At 44.0% G+C, this 19,473-nt stretch overlaps 1 protein-coding gene and 1 long non-coding RNA gene across 4 annotated transcripts in view; one reads left to right on the top strand and one right to left on the bottom strand.

Annotated features, from left to right (window-relative positions):
- Nucleotides 1-340, bottom strand: part of LOC109022544 — a 4,710-nt gene extending 4,370 nt beyond the window's left edge. Inside the window, exon 1 of the long non-coding RNA XR_002001482.2 lies at nucleotides 258-340. This is a non-coding gene — a long non-coding RNA (uncharacterized LOC109022544). The remainder of the gene's footprint in view (nucleotides 1-257) is intronic.
- The window catches only part of PPP4R3B (protein phosphatase 4 regulatory subunit 3B), a 20,281-nt gene extending 808 nt beyond the window's left edge, over nucleotides 1-19,473 (top strand). The window contains exons 2-17 of one of the 3 annotated variants that reach the window (XR_004496584.1): nucleotides 958-1,013; nucleotides 6,704-6,802; nucleotides 7,284-7,904; nucleotides 10,714-10,791; nucleotides 10,969-11,085; nucleotides 11,712-11,828; nucleotides 12,178-12,309; nucleotides 12,731-12,833; nucleotides 13,281-13,322; nucleotides 13,581-13,739; nucleotides 13,959-14,128; nucleotides 14,739-14,878; nucleotides 15,323-15,507; nucleotides 15,966-16,168; nucleotides 16,882-18,884; nucleotides 18,966-19,473. Coding sequence is in view for 2 of the 3 variants with exons in the window: in XM_015620581.3 (XP_015476067.1) it covers nucleotides 958-1,013; nucleotides 6,704-6,802; nucleotides 7,284-7,904; nucleotides 10,714-10,791; nucleotides 10,969-11,085; nucleotides 11,712-11,828; nucleotides 12,178-12,309; nucleotides 12,731-12,833; nucleotides 13,281-13,322; nucleotides 13,581-13,739; nucleotides 13,959-14,128; nucleotides 14,739-14,878; nucleotides 15,344-15,507; nucleotides 15,966-16,168; nucleotides 16,882-16,977 (2,297 nt within the window). In the remaining variant the exon portion in view is untranslated. Of the gene's footprint in view, nucleotides 1-957; nucleotides 1,014-6,703; nucleotides 6,803-7,283; nucleotides 7,905-10,713; nucleotides 10,792-10,968; nucleotides 11,086-11,711; nucleotides 11,829-12,177; nucleotides 12,310-12,730; nucleotides 12,834-13,280; nucleotides 13,323-13,580; nucleotides 13,740-13,958; nucleotides 14,129-14,738; nucleotides 14,879-15,322; nucleotides 15,508-15,965; nucleotides 16,169-16,881; nucleotides 18,885-18,965 lie in introns of those variants that run through there. The other 2 variants (XM_015620581.3, XM_015620582.3) reach the window with 2 other exon arrangements.

Below are 19,473 nucleotides of genomic sequence, written 5' to 3'. Positions count from 1 at the left end.
TGTCCAAGCGCTCCTGGAGCTCTGGCAGCCTCGAGACCATTCCCTGGGGAGCCTGGGCAGTGCCCGACCACCCTCTGAGGGGAGAACCTTTCCCTGAGATCCCTCCCAAACCTCCCTGACTCAGCTCCATGCAGTTACCCCAGGCAGCTGCAGCTCCCCAGCCTGCACAGGGCGAAGCTGTGATATGTGAGGACATTTTGTTGCTTTTCGGAGCAACATCCTTTGCTTTTAAGGTGCTCTTTTCCTCCCTTTCTTACCGCTGTAAAAAAAAGTTGTTTGTTGCTCTTTTTCTCCTCAGGAATTCACTGGTTGTGTTCCAGTCGGGTGGCGTCCATTGTGTTTTATTGCACTTTAAAGTCACCTTAAAGGGTCTTTTTTAGAGGGGGGAGGTGCGTGTTCCCCACTTCGTCAGCCGACAGGTGCTAATGTGCTAAATAAACCACCTAAGAGTGGTATAAATTGCTGCGGAGCTGTTGCCAGGAGACATACACTACTTACATACACAAGATAAAGTCCCCGCGTTTATAGTAGCTGCATGATTCACTTCTGAAGGGCAGCTGAAGGGAATAAAAGCAAGTGGCCCACGTGGCTTCTCTGGGCAAAAACATTTTTATGCTGGGCAGCATAAAATTCCATTACCTGCTGGAATTTGTGTAGTTGGCCTAAAAGACCACTAAACGAGCTGGTTCTTGCACCAGATTTCAGGAGAAAAGAGTGCTGCAGTGGATTTTGGACTAAATTAGAAGAGAAAAATGTATTTTAATAGGGATGTTCCTGTCGAATTTTGTCTTACCTGGCTTATTTTAGGAAATGATATTTAAAGGGGGCGGTTCTTGTGGATTTTCTGTGAGATTTGGATTAAGCTGGGAGTCTGTTGGCTAGCACGTGGGCAGTGGTGTGAGATGTGTGATGTTTGTTTTGTTGGATTCAGTAAATCTCTCTTCATACCTTTTTCAGGTTCACTACTGTTAGAATCGAAGATAAATCCAAATACTGCATATCAGAAACAGCAGGCAAGTATTATTGCTAGGTTTTACTTTCTCTGGTTGCTGATGGTGAGGAATTGTTTTGTACTCAGAGTAATTGCATTTTTCAGTAAAAAAGGAAAAATAGGAGGACATGGAATTGCTGATGGTGTTTTTTATAGAGGTGAAAAACTTGCTTAGAACCCTGTAGGTGCTAAACACTTCATTTTCTAGAAATTAATATGTGGGTCTTCTAGAAAAATACATTTTGGACTTCAGGCTTTGAAGATCATTTATGCAGTTTGGATAAATATTGGAGTCATTACAGGAAAGATAGTTGGAAACATGTATATTTAACTTTTGTCTCCCATGCCAAGCTATCTGAAATAATTGCAAAATTAGGGAGGCAAAGCTTTGGCCAGCTCTGTTGAAGTGTATTTATTAATTTCTTGAGTTCTTTTTCTGGAAATAACACGGAGGAATTTGTCTTTGTGGGACTTCTTTCTTTGTTGTTGCTGTTTAGTTTCCATTTTAAGCCCTGAAAGCTCCTGTTGTCCTAGGTAAGGCCACAAGCCATGGTGAGAGTTACCTTTCCTAGGGGTAAACCTCCTGCAAGACAAAGAAGTAAAACAATTTGGAGCTGTGTTAATAGGTTATTTTTGTTTCATCCACTGAAAAAAATCAGCTCACTGAATCTCTTCTGCTTTTATTGTTTTCCCTTTTTCAGCAGGAATTTTTGATGTCTCTGCCTGCATTGTTCTCATGGGTTTTCTGGAGTTTTTTCTGTCTGTTCCTTTGTTCTACAGTAGAGTCTCTGTTCCTTTCATTCAGTGTTTGATACTGTTCTTTATCATTATGGTATCCAGAAGTGTTTCAGCACTAGAAAACAGTAATCTTGTTCTCCTTAAGTCACAGAGGGACACATCTTTGAGGATTTTGTTATAATGACAAGTTACAGTGTGAGAATTTGAGCAAGAGACTTTGTTACCTCGTGGGCATTGGTTGGCTCGCTTTAGGTTGGGAGTGAGGTGGAGTTTTGGGCCAGCCTTTCCAGGGGGCTGTTTGCTGTGGTTTCTGCTGCCCACTTGTTAGGGGGTCTGGAGGCTTTCCTTGGGGGGGCCGTGCTGAGGAAGGAGCTCTGCAGAGCTCCAAGAGTCTAGAACTGCTTCCTGTTTACTAGAGGAAACCTAGACATAGTGAAATACGAATGCAGATTTTGTTGCTGTAAAGTTTTAAAATGCTTCCTTTCACACCCTGTTTCCTGAAACTACAACTGATTAATTGTAGGCCTTTTTGATTTGTTAGCAGAGCTTCAAGTGACTTAAGTAGCTTTTGTTACCATTTTCCTTGTGGAGAAGGTAGATCATAGTTTAGAAAAACTCAAGCTGAGGTTTATTTTGGCTGGTTTTTATTTCTGTTAGTAATGCTTTTGTGTCCGTGTGGCAGAAAGCGTTTGCTTCACTGTTCACCCTTTAAGGTTTGTATAACCTCGTGAAGCTTTTAGTTGACAAGGAGCATTGTCCTCAAGTTGATCGCCTTAGATTTGGGGAAAGCCCGCAGGGTGGTGCAGCCTGATGGAGGAGAAACGTGTCCTCCCTACACATCTGTCCCCGTGTAAATGACTTGAGTGGACTTAGAGGGTACTTAACGCTTAATTGAGGTTTGCATAACAGCATCCTGTGAGGAAAGGAAACCAGCCGCTGATTTTTCGGTGCTGTGCATCAGTCTGTGACTTCCAGCATTACGCTGTTAGTGCCAAGTCATGCTGTTGCTATTGACTAACCCCAAACAGGACAGGCCTGTTACCTCAGTCGTGTTTGTGGTTCCGGGGGAATTCATTCTGTCCAGGTGTTGGGCAGGCTGTCATCACGACTGCTTTCTCTAGGGAAATTGGGCTCGGATGGCTGGGACATAGGTGCCAAACTGCTCAGCATCCAATGTAAAATTATCTCGAGTTAGATGAACACAAAGAGCACGAGAGCCTGAAGAGGTTTAGGTTCCCCTGGATTTTGGGGCGTGGGCTTTGGGAGTTACACACCTCTGCTGGACTCTTCACGTTAGCCAGAGGGCAGGGTCAGATGTGTTTGGAGACTCTGGCAGGAGGAGTTTGAAATGTTGGCACCACACCCATTTGTTGTTTCAGCCTCTGCTTGAGGTTACTGTTCCCTGGCAGAGCTGGCAGAAGAGCGAGTCCATGGCTGAAACACACGGAACTGCTGCAGAAATCCTTACTGGGAGTGCTGCCTTCTGGTGTTCCCTTTCCTTTGGGTGGGCTGTGCAGCTCTGAGATGAAGATCGTGTGCACATCCTGTCTTGCCCAGAGTTGTGTGACAGCAGAGCGCTTTGCTTGAGGCAAAACACGAGCTCCTGGTGGAACCTGGTGGCCAGGATTTAACACATTTGCAGGGGTGCTGTTAAAGCCAGCCTTGCCAGAGGGCTCCTTCACTCCTGTTTCCTGGCAGCAGGAGCATTCACCTTACCCTGTGGCAGGTTAGATGTAGGACTGCTGGTTTCATTTTTATCAGCACATGTTCCCCATCTGCTCCCCTGTGCTGGCACTGGGACGTGGTGCAGTGCAGGAACACGGAGAGCTGGAGTAGCAGACACTGTGCAAACAGTACCAGCACTGGAGAAGGGTTTGAACTACTCTGAGTTTCAGATTTTGTTCAGAATTAATCGTTTTTGCCTTTATGTGGTGCTTGAGTGAATTAAGGAACATTGCTGTTGCTCATGGATGGAGCAGCGTCGCTTCTAAGCAGGTGGGAGTGGTAGAGCCAGGCCTGGAAGGTGTCTGTCTGTCTGTCTCTGCTCTTCGTGGGTTGTCTGAGGTCATGCAGGAAGTGTGTGCCAGATGAGTATGTCTTATATTGGTATTGGACAATTATTTTCTGTTGAAACCATCTTTCAGCCTTTCTGAAATATTTTTGGAAAAGCTTATATAACTTCTGCTTTGTGTGGGCAGTACAGATTGTAACAAGTACCATTCAGTAACTTGAGAATTTTCACAAATTTTTTGACTGCAGTCCCTGGGTGCCTGGAGTCATTTTAAGTTACTGCATTAATTCTCTTTCTTGAATCATCCTGGGCTATGAATAGGGCTGCTCGATGTGCGTGTCCTTCTTTGTTCAGTGAAGGAACTCTGAGGCTCAGCTTACCTGGGAGTGCACTGATTTTGAGTGTCAGGGCATCAGTACTTGCACAGAATATTTCAAGATAAACATTTCAGATTTGGAATTCTGTAGCAGCCATAAAACTGTACTTAAGAATTATTTTTTGATTGATCTTTGAAGGAGAACCAGATCAGGGAGCTGACGAGGCTTTTCAGTGCATGCAGTTAACAATCAGTCTGTTTCCCTTGAAGCCCAGTTGAGTTGTTGACTCTGAAATGGCACACATTTATAAATCCAGAGATCCAGATGTCCTGAGCTGGAGATGAGAGGGGACAGCTGTGGGTGAAAACCATGTCAGCTCTGAGAACTCAGACCAGTTGTGAGATGAAGCCTGGCAGCAGAGAGGCTCCATATTAATATTTGTCTTTGTAGGAGAAAAGTGCAAGTGTAATATAGGACACTGTAATATAAATAAACAACTCACAACAGTGCATTGAACTCCATTCTTTCCACAACAGGGAAACTTTGTTTTGCTAAAGAAATGCGTAAAAATTAGTAAGAAAGGAAAATAAATATGTCTGTGCAAATTCCATTGGTTTTAGTGTGGCCTGTGATTCTTTCAGGAGAAGGAAGTGGATCTCTTGGTTGGCATTTGTCAACAGTGATGTTATTCTAATTCTTGGTTTGCAATGAAAAAAAAAAGGGCAAAAGCCCCCAAGATCTACAACTCCTCATGGATATTGAGGGATTAAGATCACTGCAGAAATGAACTGAAGAATTAATGCTGTGTCAGTGCTGCTGATATTCATGTTCCAGTAACAGTTGTAGCAGCTGGGAAAGTTGTGTTTGTTGAGCTGGATGTGTGTTTTCCAATGGAAGAGGGAACCTACTGTCCCATGCCAGCAGTCCTTCCCAAATGTCACACCTCACACCTGGAAGTACAGGAGTGCTCCCTGACCTGTGTAAACCTAGATAACTGCATTTGCAAATGTCTGTTTAGTGCCTCTGAAGCTTCCTAAGGAATATCATCAGCTGTTTCTTTGAATTTCCTCACTGAGCTTAAAGATACCACTCTTCATCTTTTGTGTTCACTAAAAGCGATGCATAAGCTAAAGACCAACCAGCCTTGATGAGTTGTAAATGTGGAAATTAAATTACCTTACTGACCATTAAGCAAGGGCTTCCTAGTGTTTACAAAACATTTCAGTTTTTAAAAAAACTATGGGAACAGTTCAGGAAGTCAACAAACTTGGAATGTTGAACAGTTTTGCTGGAGCTCATCAAATACACTGGAGAGTTAGCAGAGAGCTGCTCAGTTTGGATATTTTTCTATGAAGGTGAGTTTGCTGTAGGATGGTGAGCTGTTCTCCTGCTTTTCTCTGGGACAGAGTTAATTTCCATCCCAGTGGCTGGTGCAGGCTGTGGTTTGGATTTTGGGTGAGGATGACACTGACAGCACTGGGATGTTGCAGTTGTTGCTGAGCAGGGCTCACCTTCAGTCAAGGACTGCTGAGTTCCCGTGCCCTGGCAGTGAGGAGCTGCACAAGGAGCTGTGAGGGAGCGTGGCCAGGACAGCTGACCTGGCCAGAGGGATATTCCATCCCCTGGGATAACAGGGACAGGATAAACTGGGGGGGCTGGCTGGGAGGGGATGATCACTGCTCAGGTGGTGCTGAGCAGCTCTGTTGAGCATCACTTACCTGTCAGGGTTTATTCCTTTCTTCACCTTCCTTTCTTTTGCTGTAACTATTATAATTGCTCGTTATGTTTTACTTTATTTCATTTTTGAAACTGTTCTTACCTCAAGAACAGACCTTTCACCTTGTCCTGATTCTCCTTTCCATCCCAGTGGTGACAGGCAGTGATTGAGCAGCAGTGTGGTACCTCCTTGGCAGCTGGATTTGAATGCTGAAGTACAGGCTTGCATTCCTAACAGGACAGCAGCAAGTCCTGTTAATAAATAAAATCCTAATAAAATAAAGTCCTAATAAAACCTCTTGAAAGTCCATCAAAACTTCCAGATCTGCTGTGCAAGTGCACAAATTAAATTGATGGAGACAATAGTAACAGAGAAGAAAATCCTGACTCAAATGAAAATAATTGGCAAGATGGTTATAACTTCAGTAAGAACTTAGGAGTTTTGTATTATTCAGACTGTATGACTTTTAATTCAGAAAGGAATATTTGGACATTAGCTAGAGTTGTCTTAAATGCTTTCTGAGGGGAAACCTGAAATCTTAGGGGATTTGTTTCTACCTTACTAAATATGAAAATACTTAACCTGTTATATTGTAGGTTTTCTTAACCTAGGGTGTGCATTCCCATTTCAAGACTGTTGGCTCAAGAAATGTATCTTGCAGAAAAATGCCATCATAAATGGCTTGGATATGAAAAATAATATCATTAAATATGTTTTGTGTAAGGTAGTGATCATAAAATAACAGGAAAGAAAGTTGATGTTCCAGAGCAGGTGATTTAATATTTTAGTGTTTTAAGTTCTTTTTTTCACAAGTGTAGCTTTAATTAGAATGATTTATTCTGTAGGCATTGGCTGTAAAGGAATAGAGATTAACATGCAGTGCTGACCTGTTTCAGAAACAATTACTCCCTTGCTTTTGTCTCAAACAGGACACCCTGATTGTTTGGTCAGAAGCAGAGAACTATGATTTAGCACTGAGTTTTCAAGAAAAAGCTGGCTGTGATGAAATTTGGGAAAAAATCTGCCAGGTACAGTAAATTGAAACATGCTGTTTTTTTCAGGTATTTTAGTGTCTTGTGTGACTTGATGTATTTGTGCTTGTAAAGTAAGCAAATATTTGTTCTTTTCTGTGCAAGGTCTTAAATTGTCCCTGCTTAGAGCACCAGTTGTTGTTCTCATAATTGAATGTCAGGCTTTTGAAAAATCACTGTAATGCTGGGGCTCAGGTGGTCGGTGTTTTTTTGGGAGGGGAGTGGTGTTTGTGTGATTGTGTTTATTAGAAAGGGGCTGCCAGGATCCCATGGTTTAATTGTCCCTCTCCCAGGTGGCCTCAGGAAGCAGCTTGCTGGAGTTCAGTGGAACTGCCAGTGTGCTGTCAGGAGCCAGAGATCCCATTGCAGCTGCCTTGGGACACAGTGGGCAGTTGAGATGTGTTATTTCAGTTGCTGACCTGCTCAGTTCTGGGTACATTTTGGGATCAGGCAGTAACTGTGTGCACTCTTCCCTTAGGTTCAGGGTAAGGATCCTTCGGTGGAAGTCACGCAGGACCTTATTGAGTCAGAAGAGGAACACATCGAGGAAATGCCTGAAACCAGTCCTCTGATTGACCTTCCTACTTGTGAACTCAACAAACTTGAAGAGATTGCTGACCTAGTTACCTCTGTTCTTTCCTCACCCATCCGTAGGGAAAAGCTGGCGCTGGCCTTGGAGAATGAAGGCTACATTAAAAAACTGCTGCAGCTTTTCCAAGTCTGCGAGAATTTAGAGAACACCGAAGGCTTGCATCATTTGTATGAAATTATTAGAGGGATTTTGTTCCTCAACAAAGCAACTCTGTTTGAGGTGATGTTCTCTGATGAGTGTATTATGGATGTGGTTGGATGCCTGGAGTATGATCCTTCTTTGGCTCAGCCAAAACGGCACAGGGAGTTCTTGACCAAAACAGCAAAATTTAAGGAGGTTATTCCTATTACAGACTCTGAACTCAGGCAAAAAATCCACCAGACTTACAGGGTACAGTACATTCAGGACATCATCTTGCCGACACCATCTGTTTTTGAAGAGAATTTTCTTTCTACCCTCACTTCCTTTATTTTCTTCAACAAAGTTGAGATTGTCAGTATGTTGCAGGTAAGTGGTTTTTCATATGGTCTAGATGGATTGTGTGTAGATACCTGTAGCTGTACTTTCAAAATGGATTACAGTTAATCACACACATCATTTGCATAATGTTTTGAATGCTTCCTCTGCTCTCTGATGCTCTTTGGTTTTGTATTTTGAAAAGGTACATTTCTGGTGAGTATATTAATATTTTTTTTAATGGGTTGTAAAGCTGAAGATTTTTCTCCTTGATTCCCAAGCAACATACAATTTTTGGTCAAGTTTGTGTAGGTATTTAGGGAACAGGCAACTTGTTGCATTCTGTATTAGGGACATTTTACTGCTTTTGTAACAAATTCAGGATCTGTGATTCAAAAGAGCACTTTCAGAACCACTCCTGTTACTCTGCTGTTACATCATGGCACTAATTTCAAATGTTCTTGTCTTAAAGATTCATTAGTTGCTGGGTTGTTTTCATACTGATATCCAGAACTAATAATTAATAAATGACCAAGCTGTTACTTTATGAAAAGCTGTCCTGGCTCCAAGGTGTTTGGGGCCCTGGAAGGAGCCTTGGTGAAGAGCTATGTGAATTCACCGCATTTTGGGGTTTTCAGCTTGTGCAAACTCGTGGGTACCCAGGCAGCTTTATTCTGTTTGTGTCTAAAAAAGGTACATTTGTGTAGAATTCATCACAGAGCTCTTGGGCTGGGTGTGGACAGCCTCTGTGAAGAACCAGGAGTTGAGGAGAAGAGGAAAAATGTAAAAATGATGGAAAGAAGGAGGCACTGGAGACATAACATATCCATATGGAATATTCTAATGAGTTCAGATATGGGTGAAACATGGTAAAGAGCTCAATAGAGGACTGGAAAATAAAACTGAGTAATTGCAGAGAATTGCATGAGTAGGCTGTTTGGCTTCTTTCTACTATCTTTGTGGCTCAATAGTAGAAAGAAACAAAATATTAAATCCCTCTTGGAAAATTAATGGCTTTGTGTTAAATATTTTCTTTAAATTCTTTTGCATATACTTTCAAAAACTAAAAATCATTTCAGTATTATGCTCCTGAGGCCACAGTCCTGTGTGCATTTAGTGATTTTTAAGTCTGTAGAGTATTTTTCACTGAGGCTGTAGAGTACTGAATATTTAATTGTGCAGTAACAGAGAACTCTGATTTGCTGTTACCTCGAGTACTCCTCGCACAAGGTTCTGAAATCCTCTGACAGCTCTTTGCTGGTTCTGCCGTGGCACTTTGCCATCATAGATGGAGTATGTGGCACACAGGTTTGCCTGCTTCTTCTAAAGTCTGTAATTGAGATGTGTGGTGATTTACAAATAACATTGATCCTTGAGAATAACAGGTTGAGAAGAAAGCACACGTGGAAAAGCTGTTATAGCACACTTGAGGGAAATTCCCTGGTAGTGGGGACCTCAGGTCCAGGACTGCTTTCGTAGTGGTGTAAATCAGCTTGCTGGGCACAAGAACTCTAAAGCTCCTTTGGGTTTGGGGAACACATGGGACGTCCTGTTACCCTAAATACACTGGCAAAGCTCCCTGGGAGAAGGCAGTTTAGAGGAGCAGCAGATTGTGTTTGCCACGGCAGCAAAGCTCCTTTCTACGTGCCACAGAGCACTAGATCCCAGTGCTGCTGCTGCTGCTGGAAGGGCAGCCACGTGGGAAAGGAACCTCCATCCATCCATCCATCCATCCATCCCCTGCTTCAGGACAAGGCGCTGGGCTGGGCAGCAGCCTCAGACAAGCAGGAGATGTTTCTGTGCTCAGGTGTCCTGCAGTAGGGATTTTCTACTGTATCTGCTGTTGATTGTAGTATGGCTTGGGGGTTTTTTGTAACAGGCCTAATTAAGCTGTTTAAGCCAGCAGAGCTTAAAATAAAATGCTAAATCTGTCTGTGTTGCACTCCCTGTGCTGTTGGTTCCAGGTATCATTTGTTTGTAAAGCATTTCTATCCCCACATCTTAATATTGTCAGGAAAACGTTTGCCTGTTGGTTGGCATTGCTGTAACTATAAAAATTGTGTATTAAGTTACTCTAATAAAGCAGAGAGATTTTAGTGACAGCACACAGCAAAATAGAGAGGTAAGCACACTCTGTGTTATGGAATGTAAAGTTCACGTGTATTTATTGGAATGCTGCTGTTCTGTTCATTTTTGTTCAATGCACAAGTTTATTGAGTTGAATTGGTACCAGTGATGCAAAATTTTGTAAAGCTCTGTAGCATGTTACTGTTTGCTGTCAGATTTATATTGTCTTTAAAAGGTAACAGAAACATTTGAATTTGAGAGAACACCAACACCAGTTTCAACGTGAAAGTGTGCAGAAAAATCAAAGGGCAGAAAGTGCCCAAATCCTTGAGGGATGCCGCTGGTTTTGGGGTAGTTCTTGATGTTACGGGGTAACAAATGCTTTGCAAGAAGTGAGGTGTTGTCCTGTAACAGATGATATGGCTATGAAAAGCCAGTAACAGTCCATAAAGTTTCCCAGCTTGGCAAAGCAGAGCAGGTGTTTTATTGTGGGTAAGGTGATGGGGACATGGCTGTTGTCCCTTGGCTGGCCCTTGGTAGTGGCAGCTTTAGGGACCATCACTGAGCTCAGCTTCACCTGCTGCTTCTCCTGGAGCTGCTCCTGCTGCTCAGAGGGAGTGCTGAAACTGTGCCCTGGGAAAGATCCTGCTGGATGTGTGCTCTGGGGATAAATTGTCTTCTTCGGGATAAATTGGATGGAGAGCTGGTCTTTCTGCAGGGTTGGATCCTGTAAGGATGGAAGTTGTTTTCCAGAGGCGCTGTGTAAGGTGTGTTCCTTTTGTGTGTTGCACAGGAAGACGAGAAGTTTTTATCAGAAGTTTTTGCACAATTGACAGATGAAGCTACAGACGATGACAAACGGTGTGAACTGGTAAGTCCAGGCTCCCCCTGGTGCCTCCAAGGCTTTAGGTGGTGAGAGGGATGAAGGAGAAACAGTGAAACTCTTCTGCAGTCACTGAGGGATTTGGCACAAAATGTAACCCTTTCCTCCTTTCAGAGCATTTTCTCACCCAAATACACCTGTAATTACTTTTTTCCTGTGCAACAGGTGAATTTTTTCAAGGAATTCTGCGCCTTTTCTCAGACGTTACAACCTCAGAACAGAGATGCGTTTTTCAAAACTCTGGCAAAGTTGGGAATTCTTCCCGCACTTGAAATTGTAATGGTGAGTGGAACTTCACACTGATTTTAACCCAGCTAGAACACCCACACCCACTGAAGCAGTTCTGGCTCTGCTGAGCCCCTGTGTGTCAGTTCTGCTGTGCTGGGAGTGGATTGAGCATTCCCAGTGCAGGGGCTCCAGCTCTGCAGTGCCTGACCTGGCTGCTCTGGGTGTTTTCACTCTCTCAGAGCCGGTGCTCAGTGCAGTCCTTGAGACGGGAGCTGGCAGTGAAAACTGGCAGAGGCTCTTTGTGCAGGGGCAGCTGGATTGTTGTTGTGGTTGTTGCTGGCCCAGGGCCACAGGAGTATTTTTAGATAATCTGGAACTGTTGGCTGGTTCCTCCCAAAGGATCCCATAATCCTGTCGTTAGCAGATTAATCTGTCCTAATCAGCAGTGGGAAAACGGAATTTCTTTCACTCCTGTGGCTGAAGCAGCTGTTGCTGCCTGAGCATTGCAATTCATTTTGCTGGTTTATTGTTGTTTTTCTGTAACCCTATAACTGTGTTTCTCATAGAAACTCTTGTAATGAGATGTACTCCAAACTTCCAACTACTTATTATTTGTAGCTTTACTTGGTAATAAATACCAACTTAATTTGTTCTTGCTAATCAATTTCTCTCTTTATTAGGGAATGGATGATCTGCAAGTTAGATCTGCTGCTACAGATATATTTTCTTATCTAGTAGAATTTAGCCCATCCATGGTCCGAGAATTTGTGATGCAAGAGGCCCAGCAGAGTGATGATGTAAGTCACTGGTTTGCAGTTTGTTGAGTGTGTCAGTCTTTGGGCAAGCAGGAAACAAACAAATCAGCAAAACAAACCTCCAGAAATACAGGAAAAAGTAGACTTAATATATAAACATCTCTGAGCATGTTGGTGTTTTATGAGTTTACAGTTTTGGAAATCTGACTAACAATTATTGTAGGTATGGAGGTTGTGCTTGCCAGAAATTCTGTATCCAAATGCAACTCTCAATTCTTCAGTGTCATTTAAATTTGTCTTCAGAAAGTTACAGAGACTATGGAAATGAGTTTCCACTCTTGAAACTGTGTCTAATTGCTTGGTGGTGTGTTTGTTTGGGATTTATCTGCAGGACATCCTCCTCATCAATGTGGTCATCGAGCAGATGATCTGTGACACGGATCCGGAGCTCGGGGGAGCTGTTCAGTTAATGGGGCTGCTGAGAACTCTGATTGACCCAGAGAACATGCTGGCCACAGCCAATGTAAGGAGATGTGGGGGTGCAGATACTGCACTGGCTCAGCAGAGCTGAAAACCCGACATTCTCAGTGTTTGCTCTGATACCGAATTTAAATAAGCCAAAAATAAGCTTAACGTTTCCATTTTGGGGCATTGTGCAGGTGTTTATTAAAAAAAATTTGTCAAGCTTTTTGAGTTGTTGATGTTTTTTCAGTAGGTGTTTGCATGGTGGGGATTTTTTTGTGATGGTGAGCTTGGTTAGTTGTCCCAAAATGCAAAAACTGATCTTCCCTGAGCAAACAGAGTCTTGTAGACCCAACAAACCTACAGGCAGACCTGAAGGAGTCAGTAGAATTCTGTATGGGCTGTTTCCTGTGTTACTGCTCTTTCTTAGTTAAAAACATGTGTACAAATTCCAGTGTTTACTAAAGTTATTTTTGTTTCAGAAAACAGAAAAGAGCGAATTTCTCAATTTCTTCTACAACCATTGTATGCACGTTCTCACTGCGCCGCTGCTGGCCAACACATCAGAGGATAAATGTGAAAAAGGTACAGAACATCCCCATTTTCTTTTTCTTCCTTTCAGGCCTGTAGTGTTTGCCAGTGAGTGCCAGGGATCAGCCTGTGTGAATTGCTTGTGGAAAAATGTTTTGCACATTTTATACAAAAATAAAACTTGTAAAATATCTGCAGTACACATTTGAATGCGTTGTTTGAAAAATTTAGGATTGGTGCTTTTTATTCTCTATCATATTCTTAAGTTTTAGGTTATACATTTTCACCTAGATTGATTTAAAAGTTTGTGAGGTGAATTAAATACAGAAGTCTCGCCTGGCTGTGTTCTTGCTGTGAGTCTATGTCCCTGTAGCTCACAAATTTTTGATCTGATGAAAAATCTGACCACTTGTAGAATCAATTATTTATCCCCATTTTTTAAATCTTGACAGTGCTTTGAAAACCTTCTTCTGATTTTTGTTTTTATTTTCTCTTCATCAGATGCAGTAGTTGGATCCACTAAGAGTAATACAATTTGTCCTGGTAAGGCTGAATTGACTTTGAGTTTTGAAATTTGTCTTGTATTCTGTGTATAGTATTCTATTAAAAAAAAAAAAAAGTTAGGTCTGCCCATACTTTATTTCTTTTAATACTTTTTACTGAAATAGATGCAGGGGTTTTGCTTCACTTGAGATGACATAGAAACTGAAGGAACATTTTCATCTGTTTTTAAGTTAGTGGGGTTGTTTTTTCCTAGTCAACCTTGCTACTGAATGTTTAAATTGCTCATTTTTCTTGCAGATAATTACCAAACAGCACAACTACTTGCCTTAATTTTGGAGCTGCTTACTTTTTGTGTGGAACACCACACGTATCACATCAAGAATTACATTATGAACAAAGATTTGCTAAGAAGGGTACTGGTATTGATGAATTCAAAACACACCTTTCTGGCCTTGTGTGAGTATGGAGCTGATGTGGTTTCCTTCTTCCAGGTGTGGTGGGCAATGTGTGGAAGGTGTTGCAGTGTACACCTGGAATTTGTGTTGATGGGTGTGGGTGAGATTGTAATGCTCTGGGTTTGGGGCTGCATCTTCCTCTGGGTAACATCAGGGGTTTCAGTTCTTGCCATGAGCCCTGGCATGTGCTTATTAACTCCTTGAATTTTTCTTCCCACAGGTGCTCTTCGCTTTATGAGGAGGATAATCGGCCTGAAAGATGAATTTTATAACCGTTACATCACCAAGGGAAACCTCTTTGAGCCAGTCATCAACGCCCTGCTGGACAACGGCACTCGGTACAACCTGCTCAACTCTGCTGTGATTGAGCTGTTTGAGTTCATCAGAGTGGTGAGTGCAGCTGCAGCTCTTACAGGAGCACCCAGCTCCTTGGGAAACAAACAAGGACTTGCAGCAGCTCCTGAGCCGCTTGCTGCCCGTGCCTTCATGCGTGGGAGGCTTCGCTGGGAATCTCTGCACTCTGTGAAAGTGAAGGGAGGTTTTTGGTTGTAGGATAGGGTCGATGCTGTATTCTCCAGCAAGAAGAACATTAGGAACAGTGGGATTTGCTTGATATGGTGAGAGAGTTGACAGAGGGAGACTGACCAAAAGGCTCCTGGTCCCACATGAGCTGCTGTAGTTGCTGAGGACTGGGGAGAGCTGGAGCCTGTGGGGAGGACAGGGCACAGCTCTCCTGCATAAAAGATCTTTGTTTAACAGAAGTATCACAAACACTGCTGGATCCATTGCCTGTTTCTATGGGAAGCCTAATAATTATTTCTCAATCTCATTTCTTTTATTAAGGATAAATCTGATTTTGTGCTTCACATTGGTATAATACTGTACAGTAATGCTTTGGCTCTGGGCAGGAAATCAGTTACTTTCCAAACTAAACTCAAAAGCTTTCTGAACTTCTGCCTGTGCCCATTTAAGGCTGAAGCCCTGTTTTGTTCTTCTGCAGGAAGATATTAAGTCCCTTATTGCACATATAGTTGAAAACTTCTATAATGCACTTGAATCTATTGAGTATGTCCAGACGTTCAAGGGGCTGAAGACAAAATATGAGCAGGAAAAGGACCGACAAAGCCAGAAGCTGAACAGGTAAGCCCAGTTCCTGTGCTCTGAGCCTGGCAGGGGCTGCTGCTCTGCAGGGCTGCTCCTTGATTTTCTCCTTCCCAGAGGGCAGCAGGAGCATGAGGCTATGACCAGGGTTGGGTTTCATTCTCGGATTAGAGGAAAGCCCCATCTGCCTTCCCTTGTGGCCAAGTGTAGTTGAGCTGATGTTGGCCACTGGACTAAATGTTATGTTCAGAAACCTCTCAGCTTGAGAAGAGCAGAATGTTGCTCTGTCACTCTGATTTGGGATTCAGTCTAGCTCATCATCAGCTGGGGTGTCCTGGGGTGAGGGCAGAAGCAGAGATGGAGCTGCAGGAGCTGCACTGGCTTCTCAGATGCACTGAATTCCCTGTAAAGCTCTGGAAGGTGTTTCTGATCCCCAGCCTGAAACAGCAGCCAAGCTGGAATCCCTGTGTGTGTCTCTTACAGTGTCCCATCCATATTGCGTAGCAATAGATTCCGCAGGGATGCCAGAGCCTTGGAGGAGGACGAAGAAATGTGGTTCAATGAAGACGAAGAGGAAGAAGGCGAAGCTGTTGTACCTCCAGTTGAGAAGTCAAAACAGGAGGATGACTTTCCAGATAGCTATGAGAAATTTATGGAAACTAAAAAAGGTATTTACTCCGTTTGAGCTTGTTGGCACTGGAAGGGCTCCATGGCATGGAGTAGCACCTAAACTAACGCGTGCTTTGTGCTCTGTACCTCAAGCAGCAGTGCAGGGTATTCCAAGTAATTGAGTCATGAGATCCAAACATGTCTTTGCAAGCCAGTTTAGGATTAAAATAACGAGTTAAACTGCTTGGAGCACGCATCTGGTTTAAATGGTGTTCAAAAGCAGGACTCTGAATGTGCCTGTGTGCTCCAGGTGAGCCATGTCCCCGTGCCCTCAGCATCCAGGCCCTGCTCAGTTTGCTGCTGGTGGGCTCAGGATGGGCTTGGCTGGGGAACCGAGAATTGCAGCAGAATTGGAACCAAAATACCTGCTGGCTCTCGCCCTGCGATTGCACTGTGATGTGGATTGTACTCCTTGGTGTGCAGCTGATACCTAAGTGTGACAATGTTTGTCCCTCAGCTAAGGAGAGTGAAGACAAAGAGAATCTTCCAAAACGGACTTCAGCTGGGGGATTCAAATTCACTTTTTCCCACTCAGCCAGCGCAGCCAACGGTGCGAACGGTGCAAACAGCAAATCCGTGGCAGCTCAGACATCACCAGCGAGCTCCAACGGCTCCTCCTCCAAGAGCACGGCCCTGAGCCCGGCGGTGCCGGCCCCCAAGGTGGGAGGACTCGTGGGGGGCTGTCCTGCACAGGGCTGTCCCAGGGGAACAGCAGCAACAGCCTGTGGGCAGCAGGGCTGAGCTGGGGATGAACCCTCCCTGAGCCCTCAGTGAATCCCTCTCTGCTCTGGGCAGCTCGCAGTGGGGCTGGGCTCTGCTGGAATGTGGTGGGCTCAGTCTCATCCCACATCCTCTGCATCATTTCACTGGTGCTGCTTTTTGTTCTGCCTGGTTGCTGCTCTGTGTATCCGATGTAAAAGGAACTTGGGGTTTTGGGGAACCCTTAGTGCCCCCCTGGCTGGGGAATTAGCGAGAGCTTTTGAGGAGACAGATGCAGCGAGTGACCCCTCTGTGGTGCTGACTCAGCCGTGCATTATTGGAATCCTCAGCCATGGAGCTCCTGAGCAGATCCAGTGGCAGGGATTGATGGCCCACCCTGAGGCTGAGCAGCCAAAGGGATGCACGTTGGAGTTCCTGTCTGTCCCACTGGGCTGAAAGAGAACTTAATTCTCAGTCCAGACCCAGAGGAGTCAGGAAGCTCCAGTACATTTTGCAGCTTGAGGTTCAAGCAGGTTTTCCAGACAAATAGGACTTGGAATGCCAAAGGCTGGTGTGCCCTGGACAGGTTGGCTGGAGGTTTTGTTCAAAATTGGCATCTTTCTAGGTACTTCTTCAATATAAATATTTCCTTGTTTCCTTTTTCTAATTGGCAGGGAAGTCTAGTTGGGCTAGTGGATTATCCTGATGATGAAGATGATGATGAAGAGGAGGAGACATCTCCAAGGAAAAGACCTCGTCTGGGTTCATAAAAGAAACCAAAACTTTGGAATAAGAACTTTTATGATGGGGTTTCAAATGCTGCAACTGTTTTAAGAGCTAAAAAGAATCCGATTCAGAAAGCTTTCTCCCATGAGTATATAAGATAATACAAGGAGTAGCAAAAGAAACTCGGTGTATCAGCTAGAAAGGGTTAGTTCTGTAAACACAAAGCTTCCAAGGAACTTAATGTCTTTCTAGAAAGTAAGTAAGGAGTCTGCCATTCAGGCTGTCAAAAAAATGAAAAATTAAAAAAAAAAAAAAGTGGGTTAGTATTCTCAGAACCTGGATGATGGCTTCTCAGCAAGGAAAGTCTCAGGTGTCGGGAGGGAAAGGGGGAGGGAAAGGTATGGTAACACTTTTTTTAAAATATTGCAGGGTTTCCCCAGTGTTTTAACAGAACTAGGAAAAAAAAAATTCAAGCTTAAATTCTGAACCCAGTAATCTTAATTTTGTAATGGTGCTGTCAGTTGTGTTCTTTTAGCAATGCCTCTTTTAAAAAAATTTTAAGGGAAAACTAACTCTGTTTGCATAAGAACAATCCATATTTTGGGACCATTTATTACCAACTAAACTGCATTTCTCATGGTTGGAGGGGGAGGGATGCTGCAGTTATAGTGCATGTTGAGTTGTTTAAAACAGTTAAAATAAGTTTTAATTTGTATTTTCCAAGAGGAGAGAATGGAAGCTGGATTCAAAATGGAAGGTTTTGCTTGTTTTGTCAGTGAGACGTCCAGAAATATCTATGCCAAGGAGCAGTGGCTTCCCAAGGGTCCGCAGGAGCTGCTTGTGTCTCGGTGGGGCTGCACCCGGCACATCCCTCAGCTGCTTGGGAAGAGCCCGAGTTCCAAGCGCGCTCCTCCGCGGTGTTCCAGGGGCTGCCTCCTCCCGGAGCAGCCGTTTCCCTGCTGGGGAGCTGGAATTGCACGGCTGGGGAGGGAATAAGCAACGCTCACAGGTTTTTCATAGCGATGGACCGAGCAGCATTTTAACACCAAAGTCAGTCTGGACCAAGAGAACACCTTGAGGGCTCGGAGGCGGAATCCACAAGCAGCGCCTCCACCTGGGGGTGGTACAAAAGCTGCTTTTTTAAAACACAAAAGCACATTCCACATAGGTGAGTGAACTGTGACAGGAACGGGGGAGTTCATGGTGAGGTGACAGAGGCAAACAGTCCAGGTTTTATATTCAAGAGCAGCACATGAACTGTAAATATTTAATGTTAGTTTGCCCATATGTGATCTGAGATCATGACTCAGTGAGAGGAGATTTCCCAGCGACTGTGTCAGCGATGTTAAAGATGGAACCAGCTGCAATCCACCACATAGATCACTCTTGTAATATGTGTTATGGGTCCATTTCTCCTGGAATAGTTTAAACTGAAGCAGTTTCTCTGTTTTGGAGATTTTTGTAGTTAGTTTTAATTTTAGCTCTTGTTTGGAAAAAGATGGGCTGTCTGTGTAGATATGAAGTATAGTTTTTTCCATAAAACAGAAGTTTATTTTGTATTAAAGATACCACTGTACTTGTTTTACACCATTTGTATACATGTGGTGATATTAATGCTGAACTGTAAAATTCAGGAATTAAAATGTGACCCTGTAATTCCATAATTATTGCTTTTGTTTGGTTTGTTCCACATGGTAAGTGAGCTCAGATTTTTCAGCGTGGCTGTTGTAGGGTATTGTTTAAGGTTAGTTATCCGTGCAGGTTTCAAAGTAACTCCAGACCACTGGATGGAATCCCAGAGGGAAAGGCTGAGCTCTTCCCAGTGTGTAAGCAAGACACAGGTGCTCTGCTGGACCTGGGGACAGTGCTGGTGCCTCTGGAGAGCTCCAGGCCACCCAGCACAGGACTGAGGGACCACCCATCAGCCCCGGAGCCAAGGAGGTGTTTGCTGGTAAAGAGAAGCTGCAGCACCATCCTCGTGTGCTCACCCTTGAGCTGCTTTGCTTCCCAGTGGCTCTTTTGTCTCCATCAGTAAAGAAGATTGACAGGCCATGAGAGCAGCAGGTACCTGGGAAGTGCCTTGGCTCACCTGAGGAGGAGAAGTGGCATCACCCGGAGCGTGGAGCCGCGTTCCCGATTCTCCAGCAGCCTCCCAAGCCGAGTTCTCCAGGGGAGCCCGAGGAGTGCCGGTCCTTGCTCTGCTCCCCAGCACGCCCACACTGCTGCAGTACAGCAGGAGCTTTAAAAACACTCAAACTGGAGGTGTTTCACAGCAAAACCAAGAATGTAATGAATTTTTATAGTTCCTAGGAAAGGACTGGGTGCAGTGGCAGTAGAGATCCCGTTAAACACCAGCCTGCAATCCCAGGAGAAGGTGGGCTGGCACCCCACAGTGCTGGTTCCCAGTGTGCCCTCCTGGGCAGCTGTGCTTGTTCTCCTGTCTGCAATTCCACTGCCACTCTTTTGGGGCAAGAACAGAACATTTGCCAACGTGTACCAGTTATAAATGCTATTTTAATAAAAATTCCATGAAACTCAAA

This window comes from Parus major, chromosome 3, assembly GCF_001522545.3.
Source record: "Parus major isolate Abel chromosome 3, Parus_major1.1, whole genome shotgun sequence".
NCBI lineage: Eukaryota > Metazoa > Chordata > Aves > Passeriformes > Paridae > Parus > Parus major.
Note: the sequence above shows the minus strand (reverse complement) of the source record. Positions and strands in the feature narration are given on the sequence as shown.